Consider the following 22,385-nt stretch of genomic DNA (forward strand, 5'->3'; position numbering starts at 1 on the left):
CAAAATACAGTGCGGTTTATGGTCATCATCATCATCTCACAGTGATATTGCACTGATTGGTCAAACTCTAAAAGGTGCGTCTAAATTTATTCTTGAAAAAGTGTTGCCAGACTAATATGCAGTAAAGAATAAAGTATCTGTGAAATTTCGGCTAGCTTATGTGAGGCTAACCTGCAGCAAAAGTAGCATTTTTGTTGGTATACCTGGTATACCTATACCATGTTTCCTCTTCTTTCATGTTAGTTTAAAACATCAACAACTAAGAAACGTCACGGGTTACGTCTAGGATAATGTAATTGTGGGGTGTGCAGGGTTTTGCAACACCTTTCGTAGTGACCATGAATCCAGCTTTTGTTTCTCACCTGGCCTGAATCTAATGAGTCCTACAATCCCCTGTACCCCCAAAATGTTTTGAAAGGACCAAGACACTTCCAGGCAACAGCAATGCAGACTCTTTTTTTTTATTGACACCAACTAGCACATATGTTCTGTACCTGCATGAGAGGAATACTAGCAGGCAGCAGGCAGCTAGTATTCAACCCCCCAATTCAAACCATTCAAATGGCTGAAAAGCCATGTACAGGGGTCCAACTAGTGCCAACAGTGCTACACACTGCAACATGTAGGGTCACAGACTCTCACCAATGACCTGACAGTAGCTGACACCCGCCCATTGGCTTGGTCAGTATGTGCGGCCTCCTTCATGGACATATGAAGGATGAAAACGTAGCATTAAAAATTGGGCAAATGACTGAGACTCTTCACCAGCATTTTGTTTGTGTAGTAATAGCAGTAGTGGTTTTAGTAGCAGATGTGTTTTCTGGTGCAGCAGTTGCAGTAGCATTCTGATAGCAGCTGAGTTCATATGTGGGGTAAAAAACCTTAAGTGAAACCCATCCAGGAGACTCACTTAGTGGAGCTGTATCTTTGGCGGTGAAAGTTGTGGTAGTGTGTCCTGATGTAAGAACAAAGTAGCATTCTCTGCAGTTACTTTAAAGAGGTGTTAACAGTTGACATTATAAAAACCTACAAAAATAAACCATTAGCAAAGAGTAATGTTAAACAGGAGTACTCCTACTACATAATTTGCTTGTCTTTCATGGAAAAAGCAAGTGAACGTGAGGGGAACATGCAAACTCCACATAGCAAGGTTCCAGTGAACCGGCATTGAATCTTCGTGACAACACTTACCACTCAGGCAATGCATCAAGGCATACTGAATCAGAGGTAGTTCATTCATGGATACAAAACACACATTGTACTCTGTAATCTAATGTTCTCAGGGTTAGGTCCTATGAGTTCTGACCCATTCATCAACACTGACCTCCTCCCAGTGTATCATCTCGCTCTATAACTACATCACCTAAATTTCTCCTTTTCTGTTGTCATAATTACCATAGTTACCTAACTACAATATGTTACAGTTGGTTGTAATAACTTGCTGACAAAAACAACATACGGACTAATTCCTCACCTCCACACAGCTGGCTAATTATGGTAAAAAGTCAGGGCAGGGGGTTTGCACAGCTATTCAACCATCTGAGACGCAGTTCTGATAAAGTGCGTATACTGGTGCTTTAAAAACATCATTAGTTGTTGTGGCGGAAGAGAAAGTAATTTCATAACAGTGATATAGCTCCACCACATTTTCCCAGAGTAAGTTTATATTTAATACTGTAAACACAGTACATGCTAGTATTGTCATTATCGTTATAGGATCCCATTACACCTTACTTTTGTAAAATACTGCCACCTTTTGTACATACTACTAGTATTTTCTACTACAAAAGTACCTTGCTTTGCACATGATGGCTTAATGAAATTGTGCATATGAAAGCACTCACTGTAATGTAATTTTGATGAGATGAGTCAAATGTTTAAATGTTAAATGCTTAAAGATGAGAAATAACAAGATAAATAACTTATTAACATACAAAAATGTAATTTCTTTAAAGTCCTAAATGTTTGTAATAAAATTATCTTTTTGTACAGCTCTCCAAGAAATAGGTACGTCGTTTATCAGGTTTCAAAAAAGTCTTGCTAACTGTTTAGGAAATACAAAAATATACTTTATTTATACATGTGTTTTGTGAAATTCTTAAATAATCAAACACAACTGTATTTGAGGATGAATTCAAATGGTCAATTTTAATATAATGCAGAGCAAGTTCTTTACAATGTATGTGTACACGGGAGTGATTGCTTTTACTCACTGCATGCATGAGCATGAATTGTAAGTGCTTATATATGTGGAGGGGAGGGGCAAACACTGCAATAATAAATATTGATTTCATTTCAAAGAAGCAAACCCAGAGTATCATCTTGAAGTTTCTTATGAACCACCATCCAGTCTTTTGAATATGAATATTGTCTGACTTTATCATCATGATAGAACCATAGCATGCCTGAACCTAAAGCTCATCACACTCCTTTTGCCAGGACTCAGTGATTTTCATGGACTTGCCATTTTACGTTGCTTTAAAAGTCAAGCTTGTCATGTCTTGTTAGTAGTCAACCCAAATCTGACCTCAAATGAGTCTCTTCCTTTCAGCATTATTTTTTTGGTCAAGGAAAAGTGTTATTTGCTTCTTCTGAAAAATGCAAAGCTGGAGTTGATTTTGTATGGGATATGAAAGCAGCCTCCACCTCTGTAAATAGCCATGCTTCTACAGTATAGCTCAATATCTTATCATCACACTAAAAATATGTCCTCATGGGTCTTTAAAATACTGATATTATGGACTTATTTATGTACATGTTGCAACTGTACATAACACACTGATTTTAAAAAATATGAATACAAATATGTAATTAAAACAATAATTCTAAACTCTACACTAATGATACAGATCTACATGGTATTTACAAAAGAAGTCTGAACTTTAAAGGCTCCTAAAAATGTCTTTGCAAAATTGTTGAGAAAATTGATTTAGTTTTTACACTTTTAGTTTGTTAATATAAATAAACCGCAACTGCATCTAGAGCAATCTTTCAGATTGGGGATTAATAAATATGAAGCAGCCTTGGATGATTAAAGTTAGGCCTGGTCACAATGTGCCACCAATGATGAAGTGTTGTGAGTAGTATCTTCTTCATTTTGAGTTATCACAAGCCGCAGAGGTTGTGATCCGCTGAACGGGAAAGTCTTACAGCAGATGAACTCAGCATGAAAAATGGTAAATAAATGGCTATAAGTATAAGTTACAGTTATGGATAAGATAGTCACCTCTGCTTTTGCTCATTAAGATGTTTTCCATCTAGATCCCGATCCTTAGGCTTTGTGGGGTTGAGCGTGGTCTTTGGGGGGTGTCATGTCTGCTCAAAGGGCTGGAGTGCCCAATCCCGGACTGAAGGAACTCTAAATGATTGGTATTGAATCAATTAGCTGCCTAATTGGGCTGAGATAAAGACCCCATTTCCTTATCACCAGCCCCACTAGTCATTACAGATGGCACTGAGGATCTCCCACTGGACATGCCAGGAGGTCGGAATGAAGCTGCTGATGGTTCTAGCAAACTCTCAGTAATCCAAGAAAGAGGTAGTGTGTACTGTTTGTGTGCGAGGAAAGTCTACTGAAAAACATGTAGAAATGTAGTGGTATTTATTAATATTTGTTCATTAACTTAACTATAAATTATATTAAAATGTTTGAACATATTTACAATAATTTATGTCAGCCTAAAATAAATTTTGAATTGATTGTAGTCTCCCACAAAAATACTAGCTATTAACAGACACATCTGTTAACCTGCATTGCTGAGAAAGCTATGAGGATTCCTGCCACTTTGCTAGTGCAATCACTGCTTGGACAGACGCGAAGTGATCAAATGAAACCCTTTAGACTAAATGCCATTTGCTTATCAAATGACATATTTTACGTGGGTCTCAATTAAATTGCTTTCAGTGTTGGCTTAATATGTCGTTATACTAGGACTTGTTCCATCACATCCATCATATGAATCATTACACAATAGATCCTCCCACAAAGCAATCTGTTATAACCTTAGCTAATGACACACAAGATCCACTAATCTGCTAATACATGTTGTTTTATCTGTCTCCTGGTGATTTTACCATTAGCTTTTTAGGGCTTGCTGAGCTCTACCCTTGTTTTAGCAACTGGCTTCTAAAGCAGCAAGACACTGGTGAGTGAGCGATGGAGAACAGCTGTTGCTCCCTGCAGGAGCCACAACCTCGCCACCTGTTGGCAGGTGATTCAGGGACATGACCCTAAGACCTCAAGTCTGTTCTGAAACCACATCTTAGTTTGAGGAGCGGAGAACGAAGAAATTATATCTCGAAAGTTTAACTCTGTTTACTCTATAAGTTAAACATCTATATTAATTTTCCCCATCTGTTGTATTTGTGTAGTATAGTAGTAAGAAGTGTAGTACCACCTTTCTGACAGTGTCACCTAAAAGAAACTATTATCTTATAAAAGTAGATCACTGGCTCATGAAGTAGCCAGTCAGTGTATTTCTAGTCTTTTGGAAATTTTTACATTTTTTTTTTTGTGGAAACACATTTGAACACACATTTTGAAATTATATATTAAAAAACTGAAATTTTAAAAATTGTTTAATATTTTGGAGAGGCTTAAAATTCTGTGTGTCTGAATTCTCTCTCTCTCTCTCTCTCTCTCTCTCTCTCTCTCTAAACATACTGTTAAAAGTAATTGACATTTTAATGGGAATCTAATAAAATGGCAATGGGATAATATTGAAAGCTTATGAAGTAGGTATAACCCTCTCCCTATGTCTATAAAATCTATTTAAGCAATGTCCTAACGTGAAATGATTGTAAGCTTTTTTTTTTTTTTCGATCTGAGGAGTGTAGTTGAATTTTTCAGTCATGCTCTTCTTTGTTGGTCCCCTGTGAGGCAAACTGCAAGTTTAGTCTAAATTAATATTGCTGGAAAAAATAGCTTGTGTCTGTATATTGCAAAATAACTATGAAGTTTGGCCTTGTTTCTAAGCTAGGAGGTGAAGCTCTTAAACCCAAAGGGGCTGGCTGACTGGTTGGGATAAGATCACACTGAAAAAAACAAGCATTCCCACATGTGTGTTCAATGAAAGCTAAGCTCACACTGGAAAAGAATTGACTGGTCCATTTCAGGTTGACATCCTTGAAAGATACTTTTTAACTTGGGCGACTGTGGCACAGGAAGGTAGAGCGGTTGTCCACCAATCTCACAGTTGTTGGTTCAATCCCTGGCTCCTCCTGTCAAATGTCAAAGTGTCCTTGAGCAAGACACTGAACCCCAACTTAGTTGCTCTCGGTGAGTGTTGGCCAGCTGCATAGCAGCTCCCCCATCGGTGTATGAATGTTTGTGTGATTGTGAGTGTGAATGGGTAAATAAGAAGCAGTGTAAAGCGCTTTGAGTGCCAATAGGTAGAAAAGCGCTATATAAGTGCAGACCATTTACCATTTACTTGTTCACAGGAGATTGTTATTACATTGTTTCTCTTGTCTTTGCTGTAGACGTGATGGTTTGGATCCAAGAGATTTGGTGGGAGTGCAATAGTGTATATACAGGTAGAGGGTGGTGTCACGGAGGGACAGCTCTGTTTTAATAAACATTTCTACAAATTGCTGTACTGTCTCCTTTAGCCACCCTGGGAATTCCATGGCTATACTTAGAAGCTATTATTCATGTATGAATGGCCTCCAGCTCTGTTAGCTTCGCTTGAATTCAAGTGATAATTTTGACGCATTTCATAGCTTGGCAAAGCCCAGTATAAGCACTGCGAACAATGGGATAAAACAATCTACCAAAACAAGATAACAGATTTGATGAGTGTTTTGGCCAGACATTTCAGCTCAGTCCAAAACAGAGGCACATAGCATAAAATTAAGCTTAAAACAAATTAGAGGCAGCTGCAGGCTTAAAAATTACTGTCTTTTCTCAGTGTTGCTCTGTTTATGTGCCCAATGATTATTATCTTGGTTTAGCCTGTTGTCTAATTTGAATTAACGTGTGTAGTGTTTACATTTCAGGTAAATAATTATGAGCCACATGATATATCACATGGAAAAGATTGTGGTGTGAAGGAACCTTTTAGTTTCCTCCAGAGTTGGTTGTTTAATTTGTTAAATATCTGCACCACACACCACTGATAGAGAACACCACACACATGGGTGCAGTGTTAAAATAGATCTTAAAATTGAGGCAAAAAACGTAATTGAAAATAAAATTACTTAATCTGAGTATTGTTACGCACTGCTTTAGAATTTACTTTCAATCCTGAACCTCGAGATCAAGATCAGAGAGAATCTGAGACACACTATTTTCCCAGTCTTCTTAATTGCAGGGCATCTGTCTTGCACAGTGTACAACCCCCCCCATGAATGCGTCAGCCCTGGCAGGGGTTAGAAGTTTGTTTCCAGTCTCAAATCTGTTATATCCCCTCTGTGTTGTCAGCAAAGTCTCTTGGTTCTTATTCCTGGCTTATTTTCAAGGCTCCATTTGAATACAGATGGCACAATTAATATTGAAATCTGAGGGGGATTACCTTAATATGTCAAGAGACTTCCAAAATTAGAACAGTGTGACAATGATGCTTTCTCCCATGCAAAAAATGGATTAAAAAAATATTTCTATGTAATTGTAAAATACACCCCAAGGACTGTGTGTCTCAGGTGACCTACATGATTCAGTCAGCAATTCCAAAGTATGAATACGGGTTTGTTTGCACAAATACAGAGCTATGCGTTCCCTCTTTACTCTTGCTCCTGTTAGGGGACATTTGTAAATATCTACAGAAAGACCTTTGCACAGACACATCTGACTCATAGTTTAAGCCTCCCTTTCACCTTATCAGTGTCATTCCAGTCAAAGCCTACATATCTCGCAGGGTTTAGAATTTGTGGTCTTGTGGTATATAGGGAGATGGGTGTTAACCTCCCAGTCTGCTCCACCAGCAACGGCACAAATGTCACGACTCACAGGACCTTTGGATGCCTCAGTACCACAGAGAAATCACACTGGCACGGATGAATAGATTTAATTCAAATGGAAGCTCGGCACTATTCATGCATTTGCAGACCCTGACTTCATTAAAACTCCTCTTCTTTCTGGGGTCACGGGGAGGAATGTCAGAGACAGGCTGTGACATGATAATGAAGGTTATGAAGAGTTAATGCACTTTCTGCATTAGTGGAATTTCCATTGATTGAAAAAGTTTAAAAGTTGAAAGCATGAGGTATTGAAGTTGTAAACCTTATAATTTGAGTTGTGGGAGGAGGAACTAGTTGTATTGTTTATAGCCAAAAAATTCTTTTTGTTTGTCAGTGAAGAAACAGGTAGATAATGTCCCTTTTTCCATCATCCTTGAGGAAACACAGCATCATTTCACACTGGAGACAGCACAATAGCAGGACGAAGTCAGTTAGCTTGTTGAATAGTCGGAGGTTCTCAGCCTTTATCCAACAACTCACTGTGGCTTCTTGTTACTTTATATTCCCTGCATTACTTAAAACTGATCTGCTGAATCTTCTGTGGCCTTTTAAAAAAATAATAATTAGCCATTGTTTTGTTTTGTCTACCTCCTCATACACCTGTTTTAAAAGGGATAATTTAATTATTTTATACTTTGCCATTATCCATTGCAATAATTTATTGAAGTACTGCAAGTTCTGAAAAACTTGCTCTGCACAGCCAATAAATTTAAAAACCTGTTTCCTACGTCTTTCCTAAGTCTTCTTCTTGTAATTTCTTGTGCTGCATATTGACTTGTTAAACGAGCCACCAAACACACATTCACCACTGAACAAATGCACTGCTAAGGTCTACTGCAGGCTGAATGCAGCTAGAATTATACAGGATTACGATCATGCCCCGAATTTGGTGGACTAGCAAGTACTACTGTGTGTATATATAGAAGTAATTTGTCAGTCTTTTCCTGTGTGTAGGTTTAGTCGGGTGAGGGTATGACTTGTTTTCTAGTGTACTTTGGTTTAATTGATGGTTTCATGAATGTCTAGTTTTCCAATGTTTCTGTTATTTTCTCTGGGTCATTGTTTTTGTTCTTTAGGTTTCTGTGTTTTTGTTTAACGATTTGGTTGTTGTGTCATATAGTTTTTAGTTATCTCCCATTCCGCCCTCGTTAATTTCCTAGTGCCTCGTTTCGCGTTAATTCCTTGTTTTCTAGTTTTGTAGTATTTCCTCCGCGTTTGTCTGTTTGTCCTCCGTTGTATGAGGGAGTTTGTTAGTTGTTTTTCCCTGTCTTGTTTTATCGTCATAAATAAAGCTCCATCTTTTTTTCTTCCAGCCTTTTGTTGCCGCTGTTCCAACTCTTTTTAAGATGTGTTGCTGCCATCGAATTCAAAATTAGCTAATATTTTCCATAAAATGCTAACACATATCAGTTTCAGCATCTGATATGTTGTATTGTGAATCAAATATGGGTTGACAAGGTTTGCAAATCATTGCATTCTGTTTTTATTTACATTTCACACATTCTCCCAACTTTTTTGCAATTAGGGTTGTATGTCTTTTGCTCAAATGTCAGCAAGAATAGCTTTCATTTATTTTAAAAAGTCCTCTTTTCCAGAGAAGGAATACAGGATGTTTTCCCTGCTTTGCTAGCGCTGAGCGAACTGTCAAAGCAGAATTGATTGTATCAAACATGCAATTAAATGGTAATTCAGTGATGCAGTGTTTTTGTAGAAAAGAACTGCACGAACAGTCCCCTTAATTATCCCTGATTGTGATTATAACCCTGCATATTTTCGATGTGCATCTTTATCTTTATGTTCATTGTTTGCCCAACTTTCCATGAATCAAGACAATGGTGGAACTGCAGTGTATACTTACAGCACCGCCTCCTAAGTATGGAGGTCAGAGCTGACTTTCTGCTGTGATTGTTGTAGTGTTGTACAGTTGTTAGGAGTAGGATGTCAGATGATGCGTTGGTGATTTACTGTGTCTTTAGTATTTCTTCAAGGACGGCGCCATCAAGTTGGGCTACTTTAGCCATCGCTGCTGCATTGTTATCCACATTTACTCAGCATCATGTCCTGCAGATAGGATGGTTACAGGGGCAGCCATGCACAGAGAATGGCAATAGAAGGTTGGCGTATTGTTACCAAATTAGATTCATCCTTCTGCTCTGGATCACCATGATGCTGCTTTTAAACCAATGCCTTTCATTTCGTCAGCTTGATGTGATTTATGCTCGGATCCATTCCCCTGCCAGATTGGGGCCACAGTTGAAGGACGGTACCCGTCACTTAGCAAATGGCACAAGCACTTATGTCAAAATGCATCTCATGCCTTCAGCACATTCCCTGCTGCCTGTGGCCTCGCTGTGGATGCAGACTAGCAGCTAGATTGTTGTCTAGTAACAGTTGCCATAGATGCCACACTGTCAGTGGCTTAGGTGTAATGGATTCAAATTGAACTGTTGAATTTCGAGCTGGGAAAGGAAGTAGAGAAAGAGGAGGATAGATGTAGCAACAGAGGGAGGAGGATGTGACAGAAACAGCCTGAGCATAAAAAAAGACAGTCAGCCAAAGAGACAATGAACCACAGATAGAGGAGAGAGGGGGGAGTTTTCTCTGAAAGCCCTCACCATCTGTGATGAGGAGATGGAAGAGCAGTAATTCTTCCTGAGAGGTGTGTGGGAGCTGGTCTCAGCATGGAGAAATGGATGAGCAGTGCTACTACCTGCCATGCTGGTGGCACACCGCAGTGTGAGGCCAGTCTTAATGCACAGGTGAGGGCCAGCAGGGGCACCAACCTTCTATGTGGGCTCTCATTAATGTCGGTGTCAGTGATGACCTTCTCAAACCCCTCTGAGAACAACTTCGCTCTACTCTGACACACCTCTAAGGGAGGACAAGTCCGGTGCTTTGCATTATTCTTACAGCAGTGAAAGGTCCATCTCTTTCAAACTGGGTGGCTTCCACTGATGATGTGGTTTATTTTATCCTGAAATATTTATTTCTGGGTAACTCAGCAGTCACCTCAGAGGTCTGAATAGAAAGTGTGTGTGGTTGTTTGTCCATGTTGCTGTGAACAGTCATGGATTGGGCTTCCTGGGCAGAGGCCAGAACCACAGCTTAAAGTGGCTGTTTGCATTTGTTTTAGTAAAGTCCTAGAGCTCAGTTGCTAATGTACAGAAAATGTCTAAGGTACCAAATGGTTAAGCTACTTTCTGAACCTCAGTAAGTTTGGTAGTGTCATTGTTACCATTTTAGCATTGGCCCCATCCTTTAAGTCATGCTTTCTCTGTATCTGCACAGCACGCTGAGCCTACAATGAATTTGATTAAGCTAAAATAAAAAATGTATTATATATATTAAAAAACAGGCCACGGTCTTCTTCTCAGTTCTGTAGCATTTTGTATAGTTTGTTTGTATAATATGTGCAGTTGAGTGTCTGTGTATCTGATGTGCAGAAAGCTTTGCATAGGTGTCAGACAACCTTTCTTTATTACCTACATAATGTAAATACAGTTCAGGTGCAGTCAAATCTTTTGTAATCGTTTTGCATTTCATTCAGTGAAGGTGGTCCTCTATAGGAGGAGTGGGTGGGTATTTATACTATATGTCCATGTGATCCAGAATAAAGCCAGTAAGTAAAAGCATGAATACAGTAACTTTACACTATAAAACTGCTCACTCTCGAGTGTTGTTGGTAATCTCTCAACAAAAAAAACTTACTTTACTTACTCATTTGTTTTATGGGGTGGTAACAAGCATTCTGGAGGATGTCTCATTGAGGAACAAAAATCTTTAAATACACTTAATAAAATATTCATATGCAGACTGTCTCTTATCCAGAGGGTATAGGACATGAAAGTATTTAAAAACGTTGCTTCCACTACAACCCTCTGTGGAATATGGATAATAATGTTGCAGATATTAATGTTGCGTATGATAAGTGGATACTGAGGGCTTGAGAAAGATCCTTGGGGGCTCACTTCTGTGAAAAGCCAATGAGACGCCTCTGAGGTGACCATTGCTCTGTCTGTGCACCTCAGCTGTTAATCAACACTCAGGGTTAAATCAATGATGTCAGCACAGTAGCCATAATAAATCACAACAAGCAGCCGAGGCGCTTCCTTCCCCCACGGATCTAAGCACACAGCCTTTAAAGAGGGAGACCACTTGGTGGAGTGTTTACCTATATGTGTGTGTGTTCTTTAGGGAATGTCCTTCCTAGAAAAAACAAGAGCATCGGTCACCTCAGCAAGAAAAACAACCTATTGTCAAGTTTAGGGCCAAAGCCTTCTAGCAAATGCAGCAGTTATGAGTCTTGTCCCATGGGGGCAATGAAAAAAATTGTGTGACGTTGGCATGGAGACAAAACATCTGCAGGGGAAAGAGGTGGGGTGTGGCAGGATCGGTCAACATTGATTTCTTTTAGCCAAAGCTGCAATTATCTCCTTACTTTAACCGCACTTTTATTAAATAATTGCATTTTATTTCATAGGGATTTATTTCGTGTCTTGACAATTAAATGAACATTCCGCAGGCTAAACAAACAAATAACAGGAAGACATCTTCTCAGTGAACAATTTGTCTAGATACAGAGTCATATTACGTATACTACTTTCTTGTACTTGTTCAACACATTATCTACAAACATCTTCTTAAAGCCAATGTAATGTAAGTATAGAATAAGTTAAACTACACAACAAACCATTGAAACTCTACTTGAGCAATGCTCAACAATAACTGACCAGTTTCTGCTTGATTATTTACATTTTGAAACCTTGGCAGGGAAGCAAAATGAGAGGTGATAAATCTTGCTAATATGAGAGGGACCATCCTGGTTGAAATGCAGCATATGGCCGATTAAGAAGCCTCTGGTGTGTCCAAGGATACGCGTTCTGTCTGGGGTCTGCAGGATTTCTCAATGGCCATCAGATATACAAATTAAGCCACATATGCACTGGATTGAGTGCTATTAACACATTTTATTTTTACATGTCCGGTATATTGTTTTTTGGAAATACACAAAAATACTTTGTTACCAACTTATTTTATTTGCACCACTTATATATAAAATTCATATTTTATATATTATTGAATTTTAATCAGGACAAAAAGTTGTGGTTTGAATTCTACTACTGCTTCCTTTATACAGTCTTTGCACTACCAGTCAGTGGTTGTAGCTTTATGAAGCTTAGACAAATGGATTCTTTGACAACATTAGCAAACTTCCCTAAAGGATAAACAATTATTTTAAGAGAGAGACCAAAGCTGTCAAGTAAAGACTTTACAGAAAAAAGAAGCAACAAGTGGTCATGTTAAAAACATTACATAGATACAGTAGCAAACCTCTCCAACATGAAACACCAAAATGTTCTTGCTTTGTTCCATTAGACAAACCACCAGATTTCAGGCTAGACTCCTCTGGCACAAATAAAAATACAATGTTGTGACTGGTTCAGTCTGCCAATTTTCTTGGCAATGATTGTATTTGTTTACAGTAATCACCTTAATATCTCAAATTGAATGGGAAAAAGATTTATTGATGTCAAAATGCTATACGCAGCAGCCTTAATTAGTGCGGCAAAATTAAAAACATGACTTTTCAGCCGTGAAAGACCTTTATCAGGATGCTCTGCTAAAATCATCAAGCATTCAGAAAAATTATCGAATCATTCAGTCTAGCAGTGCTGCCTCAGAAGATGAAGTATGGCATGTACTGAGCATTTTGACTCCTTCCGTTTCCACACTGAGAAACATGGATACAGCATAACAAGATGATGGACGTGTTACACAGCCTGCATATTGAAAGATTATAAAGACAGCTAAAGCATCCATCTTTGTCATCTGGTTTCTCTCACAGGCCGACTGTGTGTGTGTGCACGTGTTTGGTGTGAGTTGAGCAGCGGAATAGACCAGAGACAGGAGCCACTCCACTGCAATCCTCGATCGTTATTGTTTAATGCCGCACTCTGAGCTGCAGGAAACAATCTGATTGTCTGCTGAGATGTGTTTTCACTCACAGCCTAAGTGTGTGTGTGCGTTTGTGCGTGCGAGTGTGCCAATATGTTTGTAGGTGGATGTACAGTTTGGGTGTAAATATCCACTTGTATGCACTTCTGTGTGTGTGGGGGCGGCAGTAGCTCAGTTAGTAAATGCAGTCATCCACGGACCAAAGCGTCAGCGGTTCGATCCCTGGTCTCAGCTGTATGTCAGGGTTGCATCAGAAAGGGCATCCGGCATAAAAAAACGGTGCCAAATCAACATGCGGATGATGATCCGCTGTGGTGTGTGAACTTCTGCAGAATTTTGTGATCCCCAGATGTTTTTTAGTGCCATCAGCAAGTTGACATTTATAACAATTATTAATGAATAATAACAATTCTGTACAGACAGTTGCATTGAATTCATGAATCCCTGGACTTTTGTTTTTGTTAGCTTTACTTTCTGTTTGCGGCTCTGATTTTGCTGCACCTCAGCCACATTTCCTGTTAGTTTTGATATCGTTCACTTGTTCCCTGTGTATTTAAGCAAAGCTCTCCCCACTGTTTGCTGCCAGTTCGTCTGTTTTCTTCACTCTCTTCACTCCCATGCAGACACTCTGCCACCAAACATTGCACTTCTTGTTTGGACTCTTTGTGGTCCAAGGTTATGTTCTCTCTTTGTCACTGTCGGTTTGTGTTTGAACACTTTGTTTATGCCTGTCGGTCAGTCTTTGTTAAGTATTTGATTTAGTTGTTCATTTATTCCTGCCTGATGGCTCCTTAATGAGTGTGTTTGGTTACATTGTTTTAATTGGTTGTATGTGAATGTATGTGCGCATTGTTTAGTGTTTTTGGCCTCTTTAGTTTATCATTTAGTCCTGGATGATTTGGTATGTGTGCACCCTTGGTTTATTACCAAATACCTGCAGAACTAAAAATAATGTTGTTAGTCTCAGCTGTACTTTGTGTTTAATTCATTTCAATCTGGCAAAGACAACACTATTTACTATGACAGTAAACATGGTAGATGTTATATTTCTTTACATTGGCAGTGTGAGCATGCTGATGCCAGCACTGAGTTCCAATTACAGCTTTAGAGTTGCAAGCATGTCTGTAGACTCCTAGACTTGCTACTACATTGTTCCATTGTCTTCAAATGTATCTAAGTCTCTCCGTCTTTTACACGTACTCTTTTTTTCTGATTAATGTTCCTACATCATTTCATCCACCCCGTCTATAAAATCCATCCCATTGAACCTTTTTTAATGTTACATTTGTGCCCTTTTGTCTTAATATCCATCCATCCACAGATTAATCCATCTATCCATTCCTTTGGTATTTCCCTTGTTCTGTAATTCTCTCTCCAACCGCTCCATTATTTCATCCATTTGTTTCCCCTTTTCGAATGAAATCCAATTTAATTATAATTTGAATTACAGCCCCATTCCCAAATCACAAATTTGCCTCAGTGGGCTTTTCACTCTGCATAACAACAACATTCTCTGTGCTAACATCCTCAAATCAGATATGTAAAAACATCCTCAAAATAAAACCCATTAAAGACAGATAGTTGTTTGTACATCTCTCCAACCGTCCTCCCAATTTCTGCAAGCTTCAATTTGTTCATCTTTTATTGCTTTAACATGTTGGCCTCTAATCGGTTAGTTCCTAATTCCCCCCTAATTCCATCTTTTTTCTCATACTTCTTCTATATCGGTGTTTGGTTGTCAGGTGTCAATCATCGAGTTGAAATGTTGTTCGATTCCTGGCTCCTCCAAGCAAAATGTCGAAGTTTCCAGGAGTAAGACACTGAACACTAAACCTCACTAGCACTTTGCATGGTGGCTCTGCTTTTATAGGTGTATGTAAATGGCTGCATAAAAAGGCAGTGAGAAGCACTTTGTCCCGTCGAGGCACAGAATTTTGTTGTATAAGTGCAGCCCATTTACACTTGCTCCATAACTCAAGCTCTTCTTTCTTCTTCCATCTCATTATCCTGACATCCCTTCATTCCTTCCTCTCCTACCGCCACCAATAAGTTATCCTGCTGCTGCTATTCTTCTATCTCCCCACAAATCTTTTTTACCATCACCCCACTATCTCTCGCTCTATTTCTCCACATCTTTCTTTAATAATCATCCAACATCCTTCCAACTTTCTTTCTCTCCTGTTTCTGCCAATCCCTCCATTAGCCTGCTCCTCTATCCCTCTATAATCAATGTACCCTCTCTTGCATTCTCTAAGTCTCTATTATTCTTTACTTGCCTCAACCAACCACTCTTTCTTTCAAATATTTGCCATTAGCTCCATACATTCATTGATCCCTCTATCGCCAAGGATTTCTGATTCTACTCATGTTTACCAATACCTTCCATTTTACCAATCCTCACCTCACCTTATTATCTCTCTATCCACTCTCTTCCATATTACACCCTTGCTTCCTCTATTTATTCATCACATCATACAGTTTCCTCTTTTTCTACATCTACCACATAATTGTTTCGTCTGCACTTTGTCCCTCCACACACACCACCTCCAGCACGATCCTAGATCTTCCTCCATTCTTGGTGACTAGAATAGCCCCAATAAGTTAAACGATGATTCTGTCTAAATGAGCTGTAGAGAGAGAAGGCGTACATTAGCTGGTGTATTGACGCTGTGACTCAGAGCCCAGCAGTGTGCAAGAGCCAGAGTAGGACTCCGTCTTTTGTAACGAGACGGATCTGATTAGGCCGAGCACGCGGGAGAACATGGTTATGATGACAGCAGTTAAACACCGGCACCTCCACACACAGAATCACACTTCTACACCCCTCCAATTACATCCCTTTGGTTAATCTTCCCTATCGCAATTGTGCTGTTGGCAGAATGACAAGTTTTTGTATTGTGAATACAATAAGCCTGTCTTTGAAATACCTCCGCTTATCTTTATTTATGTTTATATTTGTGTGTGTTTCTTCCCTTATCACCATATTTTTGGTGGCTTGTTGTGTGTGTCAGTAGGTACTGTATATGAGATTGGCCTTTCAAAACAAATTACCCTATAGGTTGCTTGTGCTTTTTACAAGTTAGAGACCGACAAAGTTTGGGTCAAAAACGGAAAATGAAGGAGGTGACCAAAACATTAGAACCACCTCTTCTTTTAATGCACTCTTGTATGACTCCACTACCCACTTTGGCCTCAATAATAAATAGGTAGTATAATTATCGCCTTTCCTCACAGTTTCAACCTTAAAACTGGGAAATTATAGCCTTTTAAAAGTAGAATTCATGGCAGAGCCATTGTATTGGATTGCATTAAATTGCGCAGGTGGTCATAAGGTTATGATCGCTGCATACAAACAGTCAATTACATAATCTTAAAAATAATGGAAAGATTAATTAACAGTAAAGATAAATAGCACTGGTTCAAGTTTTCTTTACTCGATACATGTGTATTTCTATTTATGTTTTTATTTATGTACATGTTCTCGTGTGTGTGTGTGTGTGTGTGTGTGTGTGTGTGTGTGTGTGTGTGTGTGTGTGTGTGTGTATGTTTGTGTTTGTGTTTTAGTGTTAGTGTTCTGTAACCCTTTACATGTCTACAGATGTGCAGTCTGCATTTCTTAAGCTGTATGATTGGTGCTCTCAAAAGTTTGTACTCTTATGGACACAACAGACCCACCACACTTGGCTTTGGATCAGCACGGCTCAGCTAGTACTAATGATAATGAAGCAGGTCGCCCACAGCAATTAATGCACTTAGCTACTAATGATGATTAACTGTGGACTGTATTTGATTTAAGAAGTTGATAAGCTGCCTGAACACAAACAGGTTAATTAGTATCATGTCTCAGTGAATAAGTTTTCAGCAAAAGCCAGCCCGTTCATGGAAGATGTGAACAAGCTTTGTTTTGTCCTTCACAGCTTCCGACCCCTTTAAAGGTGTGATCATTTTTGCCCTTGTTTTATGAATGTCAGGAGATATTACAATGAAGACGTCAAAAGGAACAGTTGTCAACGTGAATCTCATGGGATTGAAAGGCATGGGAAGGCTGTCTCCTCTCTCTCTCTCTCTCTCTCTCTCTCTCTCTCTCTCTCTCTCTCTCTCTCTCTCTCTTCATCCGCTTATGGCGTATCCTGTCATGTAATTATCTGCCTCACTGGGTGACTTTTTGAGCCTTCTTTTATTTTTAATCATGTCATTTAGTCGCAGTTTACACATTGCCGTAGGCGTCTGAGTGTGTTGTGCAGTGTCACTGATCTGCTCAGCAGCCACATATGCAGATAAACAATCAGCCAGAGTCCTAATCAAAATGCTAAGAAAGGGGCGTAACATTCTGCACATCTTAAAGTGGCACATTTATCATCAGCAATATGTGGCCGGTTGAAGTGGGATGATTCACAGCCTCATCCTTGAAGGTTTTCCAGGTCTTAACTAGAAAAAAAAATGTAACCTTATGTATTCTAAAGACACTGAAATATTTGCAATATATATATAATTGATTTGACTGATAAAGACTACTGAAGCCTCATATTAGGTGAAAAGTAATATTTTAAAGGCTGATGTGAAGAGCTGGTTAAGTGTTTACTATTGCGATGCAAGACATTTGAAAATTGAAATATTTCTTTTAAGTTTATTTGTAGCTGGATATCAGAACAGGTTTTTCAAAACAACAGATACAAATGGAAAAAATTGTGATTTCACAGTGTTTGAAACAACAATGATACTAAATTGCAATTGGATTATCATCCAAGGTTAAAATAATGAAAGACCCAGATAATATTGTAAATCTTATAACAAAAGTATAAGATCAACAAACATATCTCCATCAAAATCTGCTCTAATGAATCACATTTTTGAGCATATCTTTTTAATTAATAAAAGCTCAACATACAAGTGCTATATAACTAGGCTTCATTCAAAATATCCATGATATATATATATATATATATATATATATATATATATATCAATTTAATATATATATATATATATATATATATATATATATATATATATATATATATATATATATATATATATATATATATATATATATATATATATATATATATATATATATATATATTAAATTGATTATATGTAATTTCTTTCTCCTAGCGACGACAAGCTGAGTGATAAACATTTGAATTATTGTGCTAGTGATAGCTGGACCTCACAATGCAAAATATCCTACCATTTGTATTTTCTATTGGCACATTTTCCTGAATAAACTTCGATTCTGCCCTCATGGCCATAAACGTTACAAAATACCATATTCCGTCCACTACCTCAGCCAATCGAATTATCAGTGACATATATATTATACCTCAGGGTCAAAACCATTTTCTGACGCTATCACATTTCTCTCCTCTTTATTAACTTCCTTCTTACCTTATCTGTGTTTAATTTCCACTGCTCATTTCTTTTTCTTCCTCTTCCCTGTGTCCTCTCCTCCACAGCCTGGTTGTTAGATGATGGTAAGTTGTCCATCCCTCCTCCAAGCATCTCCTAACGCTTCCTCCTCTTTGTGTGCTGTGGTTGAAACATTAGCATTAAGTTTGAACATCGCTGTGCATGAAGTAATCAAGATTTGAAATCAGTTGTTTCTGAAAGTTTGATATTAATAAGCCACACACTAACGCTGTTATCCTCTGTTACTGTTATGGTTGCAAACAATAGCAGTTAATAATGGATCTGCACACTAATCAGTGGATTAATTAATCGTAAATCAATAAATTATGTTCCCTGTCAAGAGTGAGGTGCAAATACTTGATAACGCCGAGATAAAAACGTGCAGTTCCGAAATGAGAAATGTAATTACCTTGGTGTGATAGTTTTTTTTTTCTCCCTTCCTTGTCAGGGAAATTGTGTCATGTCATGGCACAGCACAGAGCAGGGCTGGCTCGATAATCAAATTTTAAACATGAGTAAAAGAAATCCTATCAGAGTTTCAGGGCACGTGCTGTCTTGGGTGTGTGATTGATTTAGTTAAAAGTGTGTGTATGCAGTCACTCACTGACCGGTATATTTCTGCATGCCTCTGTGTGTGCGTGCGTGCACTCTTGTCGACATGCCCATTCTCCCATCAAGGGGACTTGGCTGTGATCTTTAATGGTGGCGTTAATATTTAACGGTTAGCATGTTGTCAGCAAAGAGCAGCAAGCTGGGCCTCGGCGTGCATATAAAAGCCGACACGGTCTCTGCACCAGGTGGCTCAGTGGGGGTGTCACACAAAAACAGGATGAGAGTCCTTTGGATGCACAGACACTCACTCATGATAGAGTTTGACAGCAGAGAATTGATGTTATGAAGCTCTTTGTAGGTTGCAGAGCAGTCAGGAGCTCTGTTACGCATTGTTGGTTTTTTCTACAGTAGAGCCATAAAGGACAAGTCCGATAGACAGATGGACAGATGGATCAGGACTTCCATGAGCCATTTTTCCTTTACATACACAGTACAGTTTTTTTTTTTAACAAAATTTTTTTTGATAGTGAATGAAGGACTTTGGAATATCATCCTAATTAAAATCCTCTAAAGGACAGAAATGGCCTTTAGAAATTCAGCTTAGTAACTGTCATGGTTTCATGGATGATATTTGTCAACAGAGCTTTTTTTATGATCACTGAACAAGCTCCACTCTGCTGACAAAGAACATGTAATATAATTAAAAGCAGAGGAAAAAGAACTAGTAATATAAAAACGCAGCAATGCACAAAGGTTTGGTTTTATTTCCACAGGTTTTGTCATAGGTGGCTGAAACTCAAACCCTATAGCGGCAGATTATATAATACATTTTTGATACTCAAAGTATTGAAGAAAAATAAAATAAAATTGACCTAATTGTGAACAGTTCTCACAATTATATCAGTTGCTTCTCATGAAAGTTGTTTCTATCCACCTCCATTGTATTTTGCACAGTTCCAGACCAATATATCACTGCACATGTCTCTAATTTGCTCAGAAGTTCATCTGTCTTGTCTGATGATCTGGTATTGTGCACAGTAGAGCCTCTATAACTCGCTACTGATTGGTTAGGGGAGAGGAAACAAAGTCAACCTCCCCCCTAAAGGAAATGCTGTTATTGTACATGAAAACAATGTCAGCTAAAACTATATAATTCAGGGTAATATTAGGCTACATTAGGGCACAATGATAAAACTCAGACACAAAGAAACAAAAATGACACAGACATAAAATAAGTTATAATCGAAACAAATATATACAAATGACAAAAAACAGACCTTTAAGTTCCAGGAAAATAAGTAAAAGTATCCCAAATTCAAAATGTTCAAATCTAGATGCAATATGACTAAAAGCTGACACTAATCATAGATGGACAGAAAATGACCAAAAATCAATACAAAATGAACATAACAAAAAACCTTCCAAAATCAAAAGTAAAATTATCAAAAAACAAAATCAAAAATGACCAAAAGAAATGCTGTGGTTTAGGCCTTCCCCTGTCTCTGCGCAGGGTCCCATTTTTCATAATCTGTCCATGATGTCAATATGAAAGGTGTATTTTTGGGATTTGGATGAATTGACCCGTTGCTTTTGCTTGTGTTTTTAGATTATCATGTGAAGTACAACACACGATAATCCGCTGAGCATTCTCCTAATTCTCACTGTGACTACTTGTTTATTTATCTCCGTTCTCTCTCAGACGTGCCCGACAGGAAGCTGACATCAGATGAGGAGGAAGCCAAGCGGATCGCAGAGATGGGAAAGCCAGTGCTGGGGGAACACTCAAAGCTGGAAATCATTATTGAGGAGTCGTATGAGTTTAAGGTGAGAAACGTTCAACTGTGACCATAGCAAATGCAGCCTTTATTTGCCTGATGAATCTAGTGTTTTAGTCCGTTCAGTCAAATGGGAAACCAGCTGTCGAATAAAAGAACAGCTTCGTGTGTATGATTTCAGAGGGGTAGTGTTGTACTTGAAGTGCATCCCAACACACATAGGTGCTTCTGCAGAGGATCTATGGTTTATATGCATCCTCTGACCTCCCCAACCAAAAGAAGTATACTCGCCATATTTGTTTCCAGTGTGTGGTTTTATTATGCATTAAACAGGAGTTTCTGCTGCTGGAAACTGGATGCCACTGCCATCATGTGGTGAAGCTCATGTATTTTCCTTTTGGAGAGAAATGAATGCGGGTTCTGGACCCTGAGGATAAATGATGAATGCTTTTGGTTTTGTTTCATACAGAGCACAGTGGACAAGCTGATCAAGAAGACCAACCTGGCTCTGGTGGTGGGGACAAATTCCTGGAGAGAGCAGTTCATGGAGGCCATCACAGTCAGTGCAGGTACTGTAAAAAAAAAAAAAAATCACCATGTTCTCTACTCTGACTGTGCACACAGACCGAATGATATTTAATTTAACAGGTGGAATATTTTGATCCAATCACATGTCATTTTAAGCTTCATGCAACTGAAAGTGGAATTGTCCAGCACTTTCAGCAGCAGAGAGTAGCTCAGAACTAATGCGATGAAATTTACGTTAAATACAGCGTGAAGCTACAATATGAAACTTAAAATCTAAATAAATCCACTCTGCTCTGCCCAGCCCTCCCTATGACTGCTCTGCTGTGCTCTGCCCAGTGTTTCAGATAGTTGTCAGTCAACATACCAATCCAAAACAAAGCAAGCAGAAGTTACTGAAGTTTCCTGGTTAGAATGGGGAAACTGAGTCAAAAGGAAGTATCTCACACGAGGCTTCCATAGATTTTTACATTAAGATACGTTTTGGAGCATATTTATTTATTTCTGGAGGTTGTTTTCTTTCTTTTCCGGAGTAGTTTAAAATACTGTATGCTGGTATGTGTCTTTGTTGAGATTTAGATGAGAAGATTCTAAAAAACGAATTAAACCTAAATTAACTTAGCTAGCACAAAATAGTTTGTAAAGACCAATCCCCAATATATTATCACTAAGCCTAGCACAGAGATTTAGGTGCAATTATTAAATTCTATCTGTGAAAAGCAAAGTTCCGGGGGCTGTTGAATAAATGTATGCAGTTAAAAGGAAGCTTATCCATCACATCAGGTAGTGGCAGCATGAGATCTGCAGCTGCCCTGTCCACAGCATTCACAGCCACCATGTAGTAAGCACAGTGAAGACCTTGTTTCTGTTGCGGTGGTGCTGAAATATTTAACCCAGCTGTGCTCTTTATTCTTTCATGATCCACTCGTGGCTGAAAAATGCATGCAGCTCGCATGGCCTGACATTTTGATTTAGGACTGTGTCTCTGCCTGTCCGCTAAGTTTCTTGTAAGCTGCTGGGACACAGAGGAAGCCCTCCACCTCCAACTGAGGAGAATGACCATTTACCTTGATGATGATCCTGCTCATTGAGAGGAGCCCATAGTGAGCTTCTTGTTCCAGTTTGCTAATTTTACATTTGTTAATTCAGCTCTACAAACAGGACATCTGAACAGGCCATTGGCCATTGGAGCCATTGAACTGTAAAACCACT

General features: G+C 38.7%; 1 protein-coding gene across 3 annotated transcripts in view; it reads left to right on the plus strand.

The window, feature by feature from the left end:
• Positions 1-22,385, plus strand: part of slc8a3 (solute carrier family 8 member 3) — a 97,829-nt gene that overhangs the window by 69,987 nt on the left and 5,457 nt on the right. For 2 of the 3 annotated variants that reach the window (XM_067479391.1, XM_067479392.1), the window contains exons 4-6: positions 18,369-18,386; positions 20,573-20,697; positions 21,118-21,217. In XM_067479391.1, coding sequence (XP_067335492.1) covers positions 18,369-18,386; positions 20,573-20,697; positions 21,118-21,217 — 243 coding nt within the window. The remainder of the gene's footprint in view (positions 1-18,368; positions 18,387-20,572; positions 20,698-21,117; positions 21,218-22,385) is intronic. The other variant, XM_067479393.1, reaches the window with a different exon arrangement.

The sequence above is a fragment of the Channa argus genome, chromosome 16 (assembly GCF_033026475.1).
Source record: "Channa argus isolate prfri chromosome 16, Channa argus male v1.0, whole genome shotgun sequence".
NCBI classification, from domain to species: Eukaryota; Metazoa; Chordata; class Actinopteri; order Anabantiformes; family Channidae; genus Channa; species Channa argus.